General features: G+C 39.5%; 1 protein-coding gene across 1 annotated transcript in view; it reads left to right on the top strand.

Moving 5' to 3' along the window:
* The first annotated feature begins 697 nt into the window (after window positions 1–697).
* The window catches only part of MICU2 (mitochondrial calcium uptake 2), a 116032-nt gene continuing 101276 nt past the window's right edge, over window positions 698–15453 (top strand). The window contains exon 1 of the mRNA XM_042459308.1: window positions 698–943. Coding sequence (XP_042315242.1) covers window positions 707–943 — 237 coding nt within the window. The 5' untranslated portion in view covers window positions 698–706. The remainder of the gene's footprint in view (window positions 944–15453) is intronic.

The raw sequence follows: 15453 nt of genomic DNA, 5'->3' as shown, positions 1-15453 counted from the left end.
TACATATTGACATTTAAGTAATAAAATATAATGGACAGCAAACAAAAACATGAACCTAGGATAACAATAGTGTGATTTCGTAGATGGAGGTCTATGGAAGCTCATGCTGCCCACTTCTTTCTTTCAGTTTAGTCTCAAAAGTGCTCCAAGATCTCTCTCATTATTATTATATCCAACTGCATCTGAGGAAGTAGGCTCTCTAGTCTCAGCCTCTCTGAGGAAACTCTGTGACAGGGCGCCGCGAAATGTGGGGAGTTCCAAGAAAAAATGGAGGACATATGGCCAAATAAAAAGCTAGAAACAGTGATAGAAACCGAAGCTCGTGTTTCTTTGTCATGCTGAGAAGGGAGGGCACTTGGGAATTCCTCCTGGAGGGGAGGCTGAAATGGAGGACATGTCCTGGAAAAGGAGGGCATCTAGTCGCTGTTTTCACTCATGTCCAGAACGAAGGGCGTTTGGGCATTCCTCCTGGACAGAACAGCTAAGAATGGGCAAAGAGGACGTCGTCAGGCACGGAATAGAGGACATTTGGGCATCCCGAGCCCTGGACAAGGAGAGCTCGGAATGTAGGACGCGTCCTGGAAAAGGAGGACGTGCCCGGCGGCCCCTCCCCCTCCTCGCGCCTTGGGATCCTGGGGGACTGTCTAGCCTTTCCAGCTCTATGGTCCTCGGGGGGCGTGGCGTGGCTCTTTCTGTTTCCGGGAAAATGGCGGCGGCCTGGAGGGCGGCTTTGGCTTTGGCTTTGGCGGCGGCGGCCCGGGCGTCTGCTAAGCGAGGGGCCTCTGTGGCGGCGGGGCCTCTGTGGGGCAGCCATGGCGCCGGGGGAGGGAGGGCCGCCGCCGCTGCTGCTGCTATTGCTGCTTCTGCGGTCGCAGGGGCCGCGCTGCTGGACTCTTCCCGCAAAAGGAGGAGCAGGAGAGGCTTCTTGACAGTCCAGGCTCAGGTAACGCCATGGCTTCTCTGTCGTCCTCCTTGGTCTTGTGGGTCCTCAAGCCGTTTCCGACTTATGGCGACCCTGAGGAGGAGCTGTCATGGGGATTCCTTGGCAAGTCTCTCCAGAGGAGGTCCATAGAATCAGAGTTGGAAGAGACCCCGAGAGAGAAGGGCCCCCAGTCCAGCCCCCTTCTGCCATGCAGGAACTCTCAATCAAAGCAGCCCCGACAGATGGCCATCCAGCCTTTGTTTAAAGACCTCCAAGGAAGGAGTCTCCACTACACTCCGAGGAAGGAGTTTGTTCCACTGCCGAACAGCCCTTACTGTCAGGAAGTTCCTCCTAATGTTCAGGTGGAATCTCTTCTCCTTTGGAATGCATCCATTGTTCTGGATCCTGTTCTCTGGAGCAGCAGAAAACAAGCTCGTTCCCTCCTCAATATGACATCCCTTCAAATATTTGAACAGGGCTATCATATCACCTCTTAACCTTCTCTTCTCCAGGCTAAACATCCCCAGCTCCCTGAGTCATTCCTCATAGGGCATAGTTTCCAGACACTCCACCATTTTAGTCGCCCTCCTTTGGACACATGGCTCCAGTTTCTCAATGTCCTTTTTGAATTGTGGCACCCAGAACTGGACACGATATTATTCCAGGTGGGGCCTGACCAGAGCAGAATAGTGCCATGGCAGTCCTCTGAGGCTGAGAGAGTGTGATTTGCTCAAGGTTTAAATTATCTCAAATAGTCACCATAAAGCCCAGGATAAAGAGTCTAACTTTTGAGATCTTGCAGGGAAGTTTCCTCAGAGGGGTTTTGCCATGGCCTCCTCTGAGGCTGAGAGAGTGTGACTTGCCCAAGGTCACACAGTGTGTTTCCATGGCTGAGCCTGGATTTGAATCCTGGTCTCCAGAGTCACAGTCCCAAAGTTCAAACGCTGTCCTCCTTTGCGGCTGCAATATCTGGCCACCCAGTGTAAATCCCTACCGATAAATAAAAATACATTTTGACAACCACCCCAACAAGAAAGGATGGGAGCAAAGAGGCTTGACCTCTCTTTTGTTGTTGTATTGTTATGTGCCTTCAAGACTGAGTGCGTGGCTTTCCCAGGGCCACCAAGGGAGCATCTACACTGTAGAAATAATGCAGTTTGCCCCCACTTTCTTTGCCATGGCTCCATCCCACAGAATCCTGGGGTTTGTAGGTTGTGAGGCACCAGAACACTCTGGCAGCCAAGGCTAAAGGCCTTGTCAAACTGCAAATCCTAGGATGCCATAGGATGAAGCTACAGCACTTCAACTTTCTACAGCTTAGATTCATTCCCAGTCAGTTTCCATAGCCAGGTAGGGAATCAAACCCTTGTCTCCAGAGTTGTACGCCAACACTCAAACCACTACACCATGTTGGCTCTCTCTTCTAAAATGTTCTTATTGTGAAAAGAATAACACCAGGGGCTCTGAGACCCAAAGTATGCTGTTAATCCCCAACATCCTTTATGCAAGTCTTGGCTTTAGGAGTTTGGCAGTAGTTTGGTGTGTTTCTGTTATGGTTGTTTGTGCCCTCAGGCGTAATGAAGATATATTGTCTATGGCTCCTCCCAGATGTCCCTTCTCTTCCATTTACTTTCTTACAGTACATTTTATATAAAGGTGTTTTAAAAATTTCTGAAGAGTCCACCAACATACATATAGCTAGCATGGCATAATAGTTTGAGCTTTGGACTAGGATTTTTAGCTTTTTAAATTGTTTTTTGTGGGTTTTTTGGGCTAAGTGGCCATGTTCTAGAAGAGTTTCTTTCTAACATTTCGCCAGCATCTGTGGCTGGCATTTTCAGAGAATGCTGAAGATGTTTTATTGTGTTTTATTATTTTAATGTGTAGTGTGTTTTAATACTGTAATAGTTTAATTCTGTTTTAATGCTCACTTTTTGTATGTTTTTAATTGTATTGTAAATTGTGATCCACTTTCAGTCCCGATTTTGGGAGGAAAGCAGGATATAAATAAATATACAGGTGATAGCAACAACAACAACAGGACTCTGCAAAACAAGGTTCAAGTTGGCCATGGAAAGCCACTGGGTGACCTTGGGCAAGCCTAGCTCTCAGCTTCAGAAGGAGACAAAAGCTGCCCACCTTCTGAACAAATCTTGCCAAGAAAACCCTGTGATAGGATCACCATAAATCAGAAACAACTTGAAGGTGCACAGCAACAACTGTTAATCTATTAATCCACTGGCACTAGTGATACCTTTGCTTTCTGATGGTTCCATTTACACAAACTTTGTTTCATGCACAAAATTATTTAAATATTATGTTTAAATTTAACTTCAGGTGTATATGAAAAATCAATGAATTCCATGTTTAGACTTCAGTCCTATGTCCAAGATATCATCTCATTATGTATATGCAAATATTCCAGAATCCCAAAACATCCAAAATCTAAAACACTTCGGGTCCCAAACATTTCAGATAATGTCAACCTTTATTTGATGGTTTATCTTTCTTTATGTTTATATACTTAAAAAGCAAGAAATTTGTGGATGCTCTCTGGGTTTACTTCCTGCTTCATGGGAGAAGTGATGTAAGATGTCTTATTTCTCTCCAGGAGCACTGTCTGTTTGTAGCAACACAACAGTAAAAGAGCTGGTAGCATAATAGCTAAGGACAGGGTGATGGGAAGCTCCTGGTTTCCATCTTAGCCATGAGTTGGCTTGAAGGCCTCAGAAAATCTACTCTTTCTCAAACCTAGTACCTGCCTCCACAGAATGTACAGTATGGGGAGAATTTACTTTCCTAGCTTTCTTGTGAGAATCACTGAGATGACATTAATGCTTAAAATAAGCTGGCCACGTAAAAATCCCCCCATATATATAAGTGATGATTCTGTCCACTGTCATTGTATCATTGTATTGCTGTTTTTTAGATTTTATTGTTTGTAATTTTAATTGTTAGAACTATTTAATCCTTTTCTAAGGGAGGGATTGTATATATTGATGTATCATTTTAATGTACGCCGCTTAACAAAAAGTGGGATATAAATACAAGTTTGATTATTATTATTTATAATATGAATGCCATGCTATTGATATTTGGTGCTGTCTACCTCTGAAACTAAAATTCTGACACATTTCAAAGACTTTCATAATTCTCTGTGTGGAATTTTAAAATATCGTTCATATTGAGTTACTCAGATTATGAATAATTTGATTGACTCTCTGCTTTTCTCTATTTGGCTCTTTCCTCTTTTAGAATTCAGCATTAAGATAATATACCAGACTTTGGTGGTGCTTAAAATAAACATTCTTATTTTGTGTGAAAACTGCGAAGCAATTAGCACAGTCATTTTTTACTATTGTTGAATACTGGACATAGTAATACTGCATACTTGTTTATCTTTAGCACTGTATTTCCAGTGTACAGCAGAAGGCTTTGAGATGGCACACTTCTATCAAACATCTGTTGCTGCTTTGACTTAATGTTTATTTTCAGACAACTTGCAATCCTCTGCATTAACATGCCGCTACATAGCATGCGTCTGTCATTAACCCTGAGATCCTCGCTGCCTTGAGATCCTCAAATATAGGGTGGGATATAAATATTTTAATAAATAAAACAAATAAACCAAAGTTGAGTTTGGAATGTCTTGCTTTTATGGGTTTACTTTTGTGATCCTAATCCTTGAGCTCAGCCAGTTTTTTGGCAGTATGATTTATTTTTGCATTTAATGCCCCTTCTAAGTGTTCTATATACATTCCAGCTTCTGGATGACAAAAGCTCAGAAGAAATTAGTTTACTTCAAAGTTTTTTTGAACAGAAAACATATTGGCCTTAATTGGTTTAACAATCTGACACACGATTTAGAGACCACTTTGTGCCTGGAAAGTAGTACAGAATGATCAATGATTTAACTGTATTGCTAATGAACTTCAACTAATACGCAGACTATTACTTTTTTTAGTTGTACCTAAGTAATGGGTGAAACAGACTGCTGCTTTGGGCCCCCATCCAGGCAATTTCAGAGAGCGATGTTTTGATGCTGCACACTCTGAAACTACCTGGAAGCTAGCTTCCAGCTGCCCACACGTAGGCCAGCTTCTTGGTGATCTAGCAGTGCAGCATTTATGCACGGCATGCCACCAGAGCACCATAAAGCCATCTTCTGTCTGCAGTGGGGCAGGAAAAGTCAGCTTTTCACTAGTGCAAAGAGGAGTGGCTCCCTGCTGCTCCTTTTTTGGCTGGCAAAAAGGTGGATTGGGGCAGCAGTGTGAGGTTGACGTGGTCCCAACCCATCTTCTGAAGGGGTGGCTTGGAACTGTCCCTTCGGGGCTGTCTGTCCCTTCGGGGCTGTGCCTAAGATGCAATAATAAATACTGTCTGTGAGTGGAGGTATCTTAACTTACAAGCTGCCAAACAACTCGTGCAGACAAGGAAGAGGATCATTGTAATAGAGGGGTCAGTAGGAATGTTGGCCAAGTTTCTTTGAGGAGTTTTGACACTGAAAAGCTTTTCTTTTAATTTTTATCCTTGTGTGTGTATGTGCCGTCAAGTCACTTGTCAACTTATAGTGACCCCCATGAACTTCATAGGGTTTTCTTAGGCACAGAATACTCAGAGGTGCTTTTCCAGTTCCTTCCTTTAAAATATAGCCTATAGCACCTGGTTGCCCCTGATCAGCTTTCAAGATCAGACAGAGTCTGGTGCCTTTAGAGTATTTAGGCCTAAATATTAATCCTTATTTCAGATTTATTCTTCAAGTTGCTAGTCTGCTTACTTGCTGGTTGCCTTTTTGCTGTTGGTCTTTATCTTTTGGGTACCATGATTCCAGCTGGTTATTTCACATGCTAGATAGATGGACTCAATTAAGGAGGTCACGGATATGAATCTGCAAGAACGAAGTAATGTAGTGAATTTAGAGAGCCTTGGAGATGTCTCAAACACAGGGTCGCCATGAGTCAAGATAGACTCCAGGGTAGTTAACAACAACAACAACAAAAGCAAAACTAATATCCAGGAACAATCTACTACAGTACATAAATACCAAGAATACAAAATGACAGAACACTCTTAGTGGTCACCCCAGCTGAAACCACTGAAATGTATTATCAATGAGCTACAACCAGTCCAGGAGAACAATACAGCCTTTTCTCATGCTTTGGGAGTCAGGCCTCTGGCCTACAGACAACTTCCTAATCTTAAACAACTCTTTGCTTACAACAGGACACAACGTGGATAGTAATTCAGGGACAAGACCCTGCCACAAACCCAGATGCTAACCCTGTCCCAATATTTAATCTGAGTGCAATATTATAGGAGCCAGTAACATCATCCGCAACATCAGAGGTACATTTATTTGTTCTTCCTCCAATGTGATATATGCCATCCTGTGTCAGCAAACACTGTACATTGAACGAACAGGACAGTCTCTATGGGGAAGATAAATGGACACAAATCTGATGTTAAAAATGGCAGTACCCAAAAACCATTTGTAGATCATTTTAGCCTTACTGAACATACATTACTGGATGTAAAGTTCGTGAAATTACAAAGGAAGAGTAGAAAGAGGAACAGCTGAATTGAATTATAATTTCAAACTCCAGTCCATTAATAGAGGTATGAACAAAGACAGTAGTTTCATACACTACATATATTGATACAAGAATCCAGGCTACTATAACAAAAATAATCTTTTGTTACAAGGAACTGACTTTTAGTAAGCAGATCATTGCTGTCACACATCAATATGACTTTACTGTAAAGATATAAAAGACCTGTATACAGCCCTTTGAAAATGTAGAGCAAGAGTCGATTATTTGCATTCTTCTAGATCCTATTACATTTCATCCCCACTCCCACAACTGTGTATGGATGCTTTATACCTGAACATTTATCATTCTGTAAGCATCTGAAATGGGTTTATATCGATGAAGAAATAAAATCTAATTAATAATAATAATAATAATAATAATAATAATTTGTATTTCCCACCTCTCCCTGCTGATTGAGGCGGGATTACAACAATAAAAACATTACAACATTAAGAGCTACAATGACATACAAAATACACCCAATAAAACAATAGCACCACTACTAATACAATACATTGACTTGAAGGTATTGCTACATTTCCTCCTTTTCCTTCCCCCTCCCTACCTCCATTTTATGCTGCAAGAGACGTTTTATGCTGCATGGCTACTTTGAAAACTTGAGCAAGTCACACTCTCTCAGCCTGAGAGGAAGGCGTAGGCACTCCCCTCAACCAGCCTTACCAAGAAAACCCCATAATAGGGTCGCCATAAGTCGAAAATGATTGAAGGCCCACCACAACAACAGAAACAACAAGATAACTTATGCTAGTATAAATTTCTTGGTCTTTAAGGCATGGAGTGGAAATACTGTTCCTCTCTAGATGTTCCCATGATCCCTGATCATTCGCCATGGTGGCTAAGGCTGATGGGAATTGGAATCAGCAATAACAAAAGAGCTGTTTTGCAAGCTGTAATTTAGCAAAAAATTTTTTTTGCTTGTACTGCATTCAACTATTCTGTGGTTCAATGGTTGTTATTTTGTGTATCTTTGTTGCACTAAATTGAGGAAGTGTTTATAAGGTAAATTGACTTACTGCCTACTCTCTCTGGTTTCTTTATAACACTGATGGCTGCACAGTGAACCCTTGTTATACGCTGGAGTTTGTTTCCAAGATCCCCCGTATATAACAAAATCCGTGGTTGCTCAAGTCCCATTAAATATAATGACATAGCAAAATGGTGTCCCCTATAAAAAATGGAAAATTAAAGCTTGATATTTGAAATTTATACTTATACATTTTCAAACCGTGTATGCTTGAATCCGTGTATTAAAAAATCCATGTATAAGAAGGGCCGACTGTATTATTCATAGGAAAAAACTGATTAAGAAACAGCATAGCTTCATAAAGTTATTGACTAGAGACAGACTGTTAAAACTATAAAGACATCTGCCAACCCCCCCCCCCCACTATTGAAGCATTTAATTTCATCTATGAGTCTTCAGAGCAGTGTACTAAACATTACATTATCTAAATTGATTTCCACCCTGTATATTCTATGACAGAAAGCATTATCAAGATTCACAGAACTGGAGAGTATATTTGTGAAGTCTGAACAAGGGCTTGACACATTGCCAGCATCTTCTTCCAGCTGATTGATTCATGAATTGACATGACAGGAAGGCTCACATTTTCCATTTGAACCCTTCGAAATGTGAGCTCATGAGGGAAAATTTCGTATTTCCCATTTAATCCATATCATGGGAAATAAAATTTGTTAATTTGCTCCAAATAAACTAAGGTCTCAAGTACATACAAACTGTATGATAGGGATCTGTGTGCATAAATAGTATTTAATTCTAATACTATAGTTTTGTTAACATTTCCTTCTATGAATTATCTATTAAAAAATGATGATATTCATGATTAAAGTGAACAGTGTTCTCTAATGTGAGCAATGTTCTCTAGCATTTGTCTACAGTTCTGTTAATATGAGTTGTCTTCATTTGCTTCCTTTTATATTGAAAAGCATCTGAACACTTTCTCAAATGCTATTTTTATTGTACATTATATTTAGATATAAAAACTTCCAGTCTTGTAGTAACATTCTGTGAAAATTTATTAAGGAGATTCTTTACATTTCAGATATCAATGAAGTTTCAATACCTGGGTCATAACTTGCATTACTATTCTAACGACATTGTTGTGCTAAGCAACCAAAAGAATCAATGATATAGCAAGTATGGAATCTGTAAGGCCATACTATTACGTTTAACTTTAGGAAGTTATTTTACTATGCACTTGTTTCACAATGTAGTAGCACTTACAGCTTTTTGAATGCAAGATAAAAAATAATTTGAATCTTTAACTTTGAAATACCATACTTTGAAACATCATGGTTTGTGTTAATGTTTCTCTCAATCCAATAAAGTCTAAAAATAATTTCTACTGTACTTTGTCACTGTGTTAGGACTTTGCCATATTTTTATATTGTCAATATATTAAAGGTTGTTGCTTTCTCTGTGGGTATTTATTGGGTGTAAATAAATAGCCTATTTACTATAGATGGCAAAGGTCTGAGAACTTTGGTCTCTAATTGTTTTGCTGCCACCAAAATAAAATAATAGATCAGGTTATTATTAGGCTACCAAACTATGGGCCAAAACATACTGCAGAAATAATCCAGTTTGAGATGGCTTTAACTGCCCTGGTTCAGTGCTAGGGAATCCTGGGAACTGTAATTTACTGTGGCACCAGAGCTCTCTGACAGAGAAGGCTAAATGTCTCACAAAACTACAGTTCCGAGAATTCCCCAGCATTGAACCAGGGTAGTTAAGGCGGTCTCAAAGTGTTTTGGCCCTACGTTAATGACACATTTTCATAGATCTCTATGTTGCAACTTGGTATTCTTGAGAGATATTATGTGTCCATAGTAATTATGGGGTTGATGGTTGATGTTTACAGTAGTCAGTTCTGTACTATCAAGTGCAATCAGTATCCTTGCCAGTATTGTGGCCCTTGTGCACAATAACAGACTGATAGATGTTTTGTTGAAGTTGTGCTGATAGAAACATTATTTAATTATTGTATGAGCAAGCATTAAGTTCTTGCATAAGGTATGTCTGCAAATTGTATATGGCTATTGTTCCCTGTGTGCTCGTGTTGTTAACCCATGTGTTGCATGGTGGCTGGACTTACCTTCTGAAACTTTGAACTCGCTGGATGATCTTGGTATGGCCTAAATCTTTCCAGCAGGGAAAGGAGAGTTATCCTAAATCACCAAAATGATTGTGTTCCAGGAGACTCAACGTCTGTAAAAATAGTTCAGTACCCTTCCTTGTATCTTTTTCTTTACCAAAGTGGAAATTATTTTTATCTACAGATCAACTTCCTGGCAATGTATTACTTTTCCCTTAGAGAAAGTGTGTAGGGTGTACTTTGGTTGTTTTAAAGCAGAATTAGCACCATAGGCCAGTGATATTGCATATAGAGACTCCCAAAGGCCCAAAGTCACAGCAGTACAATTACTGCTTTGTTGGCGTACGCTTTCTGGCACCCTGTGTTGATTGAGCCACTCTTTCTTCAGTTTACACACAAGTGATCTACTTTGTCATGGTTATAACATTGAGTATAAAAATATATTTGCATACAACTATATTTATGTGATACATCTGAAGAAATATGAACTTGAGCCGAATGATAAGGACTTAGACTGCAAAATCTGAAAACCTGTTATTTGTCAAGAAGTACAATTCTTTTTTGCCGCCTTTTGCCATGTGTATGTTGTGCATACAAACTGGCTTTCTCTCCAAGTTTGTTTTGGTTTGTTTTTTGCATTGTTTTTCTCTGTTCTTAACTGTGCTGTTTAATCTTGGTGAAAAATATTTATTTAATACATTCACTTAAAATGTTTGTTTATGGAAATTTGACAGTTTCCCCCTAGTAACTTAGAGAGGAGTTCTGTATCCGTTATGTTGTATCAGCAAAATGGCTATGTGTACTGTAAGTGCACCGTCTTGGATGAGATGAAAAAACGTTCAGCTTAATTTGGGTCTCACCCATTTCATTGGAACCACTCTAGGTTGGACTGGTGTTAGGTTTAGCATAAGGGTGGGCAGCTTGTGGCCTTCCAGAGATTGTTATACTGTAACTACCATCCAGTTCACAAAAAAGTGACACAAAAGACTGCAGCAACTATAGGACCATAGCATTAATTTCCCATGCAAGCAATATTATGTTCAAAATTATGGAACACAGACTCCAGTGATACATGGATAGAGAAATCCCAGAGGTACAATCAGGGTTCAGAAAAGGAAGAGGTACTAGGAACTACATTGTAAACTTACGGTGGCTAATGGAGCATGCCAAAGAATTCCAAAAGAAGATCAGCATGTGTTTTATGAATTATAGCAAAGCCTTCAATTTCATAGATCATAAAAGCTATGGAACATCCTTGAAAACATAGCAGTGGCACCACATCTGATAGTCCTGATGAGAAATCTGTGCTTAGGGCTAGAGGCAACGGTTAGAACAGAATATTGAGAAACTGAATGGTTCCCAATTGGCAAATGGTTCAGGCAATACTGCATCATTTCACCCTATCTGTTCAACTTATATGCAAAACATATTGTAAGAAAAGTAGGCTTGGACACAGAAGAAGGAGGAATGAAGAAGTGAGGAAGGAATATTAATAATCTGAGATATGCAGACAACACCATAGTATTAGCAGAAAATATCACTGACCAGGAGCAACTACTAAGAAAGATCAAAGAAGAAAGTGCAAAGGCATGCTTACTGCTCAGCATAAAGAAAACAAAAATAATGGCCATGGAAGAGCTACACAGATTCAACCTAAACAATGAGTAAATTGAAATAGTAAAAGAGTTCCTGTACCTTGGGTGAAACATTGATCAGAATGGGGACTGCAGTCAAGAAATAAGATGACAACTAGAATGGGAAGGACAGCTATCAAAGACTTTGAAAAGATTCTAAAATGTAAAGATATATAACTGAGCATGAAAGTTAGAATTGTACAGTTTTTTCCCTGTTATCATGTACATTTGTGAAAGCTGGATAGTGAGGAAAGCAGATAGGAGGAAAATCTTGAGGGGAGAGAAGCAGGCAAGAAACAACAGGCCTCTGCCTGCCAAGTTGAAGAGCCCTCTCCCCAACCTCCATCTTGAGGGGAGAGAAGCAGAGGGTTTTTTGGGTGTTTTTTTTTTGTTACTTGCTTTGTTGTTGTATATGCATATGTATGCTGTAAACCGCTTTGATCGTAGGAAAAGCGGTATACAAATAAATCATATTATTATTATTATTATTATTATTATTAAAATCAATTCATTAGAGCTGGAGAAGAGTACTGAAGATACCGTGGACAGCCAACAATCCCATTGTGGGAGAAAGGTGGGATATAAATCCTGGAAATAAATGAATAAATAAAAAGACAAATGAGTTCTAGAGCAGATCAAGCCTGAAATCTCCCTGGAAGCCAAGATGATAAAGTTGAGGCTGTTGTACTTTGGTCATGTCATGAGAAAAACTGACTAAAAGGAAAAGAATAATGCTTGGAAAGGTGGAGGGATGAAGAGGGAGAGGAACATGCTGGATGGATGGACTCCATTAAGAAACTCACAACCATAAATTTACAGGGCTTAAGCAGAGCAGTAGAAAATAGGGGCTCACATGAGTCAGGATCAACTTGTTAACAACAACAAACTACCACCTGTTCTAGCAACATAACCAGTTTGAGGGATGATGAAAGTTGATGTCCAGCATCTAGAGTGCCATATGTAGACACTATATTTATCTCATAGGCACCTCCTCTGAAGACTGCCTCACTGGTTTTAAAGAAGGTGTCTTCAACATTGGTATTTTGAACTTTGAGAGTCCCCACAGTTTATAGCCAAAGTATTTGGGGCATTTTTCGTCCAGTAATAAAAACTTTCTGAAAATGCAGCAGTATGAGTTTGAGATATTTTAAAAGGATAAAAAACCCACATGTTACGATTTCCCCCTTAATGCTTTGAAATATAAGCAAAGGTAATCCTTGAACTTGTAACCATTAAATTACTTGTGAGCTTATCATTAAGAATGTGTTTAGTTAACTAGATAGGACAAAGAATATTTTAATCACTTGAAAGCCTCTCTTTATTGTTTCTGATGATGGTACAGTACATATCTAAATGTAAGGAATTATTCCAGCCTTTCTAAAATCCATAAATGTCAGAATAGAATCACAGCTTCTCTGGAGCATAAAATGTAGTGTGCTTTAAATGGCAAAGAAAGGTCCCACTGACAAGCAGATTCAAACAAAATTACTGGAACAGATCAAAATGAAGGTGGTATGGCTAATAAAATAATAGCAGTCTTGAGGCCTGTAATTCCTTCCCTAGATTAGATACATGATATTTTGTTGGCACAAAGTTCAAACGCCTATTCCCATACTAGTAGTAATTTGACTTCAGTCATGCACAGGCTTGTTGACAGCTATTTACTAGAAATCTCCTGTAAAGTTGGGAAAATAGACCAGGTATCCTGCTGTGGAGCAATCAAGCTATTGGCATACCAGAGGAAAGGGCTATTTTTAGCTGAAGCTTTAAGTTTATGATGGTATTGTATTAGTAATACATGTAGTAAAATTTCAAAGTAGTAGTAGAAATGTGAACATAATTTGGTTTTATGCTATGTTATATGGAAATTCAGAGCAGCTTTTCAGGAATTTATCAAAATAGAATAAAATTACAAAGATGACCTCTCTGTACTAATTTTTCTTTGCCTTCCCAATTACTTTTCACCAAAAGATTAAAAAATAAATACAGTATATAAAAGATGGCTAGTCTATTATTCTATAGAACATGGCCGCTTTACTAAATAATTAGGCCTATAAATGAATACATAAATAAATAAACTTAAGCGTTTTCAGAAGGTTGAGATAATGTCTTTTTTGCATGGTCCTTGTTTTAATCAAGAAGATTAAAACACAAGCAGTACTTTGTTTTAATTTGCATGAGGCACTAATGGACCGAACCTGAACTATTGCATCTCATAAGACTAGAAGAAATTGGTATTGATAAAATATGACAGGGGTTTGGGAAGCGCTTTTTTTTAAAAAAAAAATAAAATTTGTATTGCCTTAGTTAAAATGTATTGGGTTTTTCAGCCTGGGCAGAGACAAAAATGAGCACAGTTGGTACAGTTAGTATTAAATAGATAGATAGATATTCATTTTTATCCTGATTCTTAAGAAGTCTGCAAACATGGAGTTTCATATTTGCATTTTTTCAAAAGTTATTAGAAGTTTTTAGGCAAGAGCCAATGTTCTATAGCGCTTTCAGTATTGGACTAGGACATTTTAGGCCTCAAGTAGATGGGCCTGATAAAGTAAACCATGGCTACTCCAGTGCCATTCGTGCAAGGGTTGCAGCAACCACACGTGCCCAGTCCCGATCCAGGCCGCCAGCGCAGTTTTCAGTCTGGCCAGCAAAAGGAGCAGTGTTTTTCCGCTCCTTTTGTATTTGGGTTTGGGCCACCTTGACAGTCCCAATGCAACTTCCACATGGTTTGGGGATGTGTGGCATCTAAACACGATGTCTCCAGCATGGCCCAACAGCGGACCTTTTCAGCCATCGATCTGAGGCCTTAGCTGTAACTTCATTTGTAGAGTTTTTCCTGAGCTGGATTGTGGCTTTATATATGACATTTGTTTTAAGCTACAAATAATCACTTTACTGCATGTGTCCCATTAATAACTAGACACGTGCAGTGGTTTCTAGATATCAAAGAGAAATTCATGCATGAGACATATTTTACATATGCACATATACATAACTTATTTAAATGTGTCAGCTTGTGCAAAGGTGCAATGTTTTCCATGAGTAGGTGTTGCATGCTCCTTATGTTGTGAAGCACAAAGAACTCCCTAGTGTAGCCTTCCAGTGGTGTGAAGGGCTAGCAGTGGAATTAACAGCCCCATTTTGTATGGCAGTGGTTCTAAAAAATTTTTTACCCTTGTGACCCCCTTTACATATGGATACAGACATTGCACGTCCACTGGACATAATATATGAATAAAAATATATGCACACATTCATTTATATTCATATTTTAATATTTTATAAGCAAATAGGTCTCTTCAAACTACAAAAAGAGAGAGATTCCACATGTTAGGAATAATTTTCTGGCAGTAAGAGCTGTTTGACAGTGGAACACACTCCCTGAGTGTGGTGGAGTATTCTTTTCCTGAGGTTTCTAAACAGAGGCTGGATGGTTTTGACTGTATATTCCTGCATGGCAGGGGGTTGGACTGGATGGCCTTTTTGGTTTCTTCCAACTCTGATTCCTCCTCCTCCTCCTTCCCCTTCAGGCAGAGGCTTCAAATACCCTCCTTGCCTTTCTTTGGGAGTTGGAAGGATCAGTGGCCTGTTACAGACTGCCAAAATAAAGCTGCTTCGGGTCTCCCAGTAAGTCCCATGCACCTCCTTGAGCAACTTTTACACCCCCTCCCCCTCCCCCGCAGTTTGAGGACCATTGTATATGGGAAAACATATCCAGGGGTAGCAGTGTTTGGCCATGTAGCAAAATACAAAAACATCTCAGATCCACAAAACAGTGATAGTGTTATTAACAAACCAAAATGCACAAAATACATGTTGCAAGCTTTCGAAGCCCACTGGCATCTTCATCAGGCAAAGATGTTAAAAAGCAATACAGCAGGGGGGAAATTATGAAGATGTTAGTTGCAAGCCTGCATTCTGTCAAGATGTTGGCTGTTCTCAGTTCAGGTGTTGTTGGAGGACATTTGTGCTGCCTGGTCTTTCTGGCCATGTGGGTACTCCAGGTGAAAAAAAAAATAGTTCATTAGCAAGACAAAAGAGATGCTTCTCTTGAGATCCAAGTTGCCTCAAGAATCTGTTTTACATACACTGATATCATTCTATAATCCCCGGCTTTGTATCCTCAGAAGTGTCCATTTTCCAGGGCTTTGAATACCTTTTCACAT

This window comes from Sceloporus undulatus, chromosome 3 (genome assembly GCF_019175285.1).
Source record: "Sceloporus undulatus isolate JIND9_A2432 ecotype Alabama chromosome 3, SceUnd_v1.1, whole genome shotgun sequence".
In the NCBI taxonomy this organism is placed as follows: domain Eukaryota; kingdom Metazoa; phylum Chordata; class Lepidosauria; order Squamata; family Phrynosomatidae; genus Sceloporus; species Sceloporus undulatus.
The sequence above is the reverse complement of the archived record's forward strand: the minus strand, read 5'-3'. Positions and strand labels throughout refer to the sequence as shown.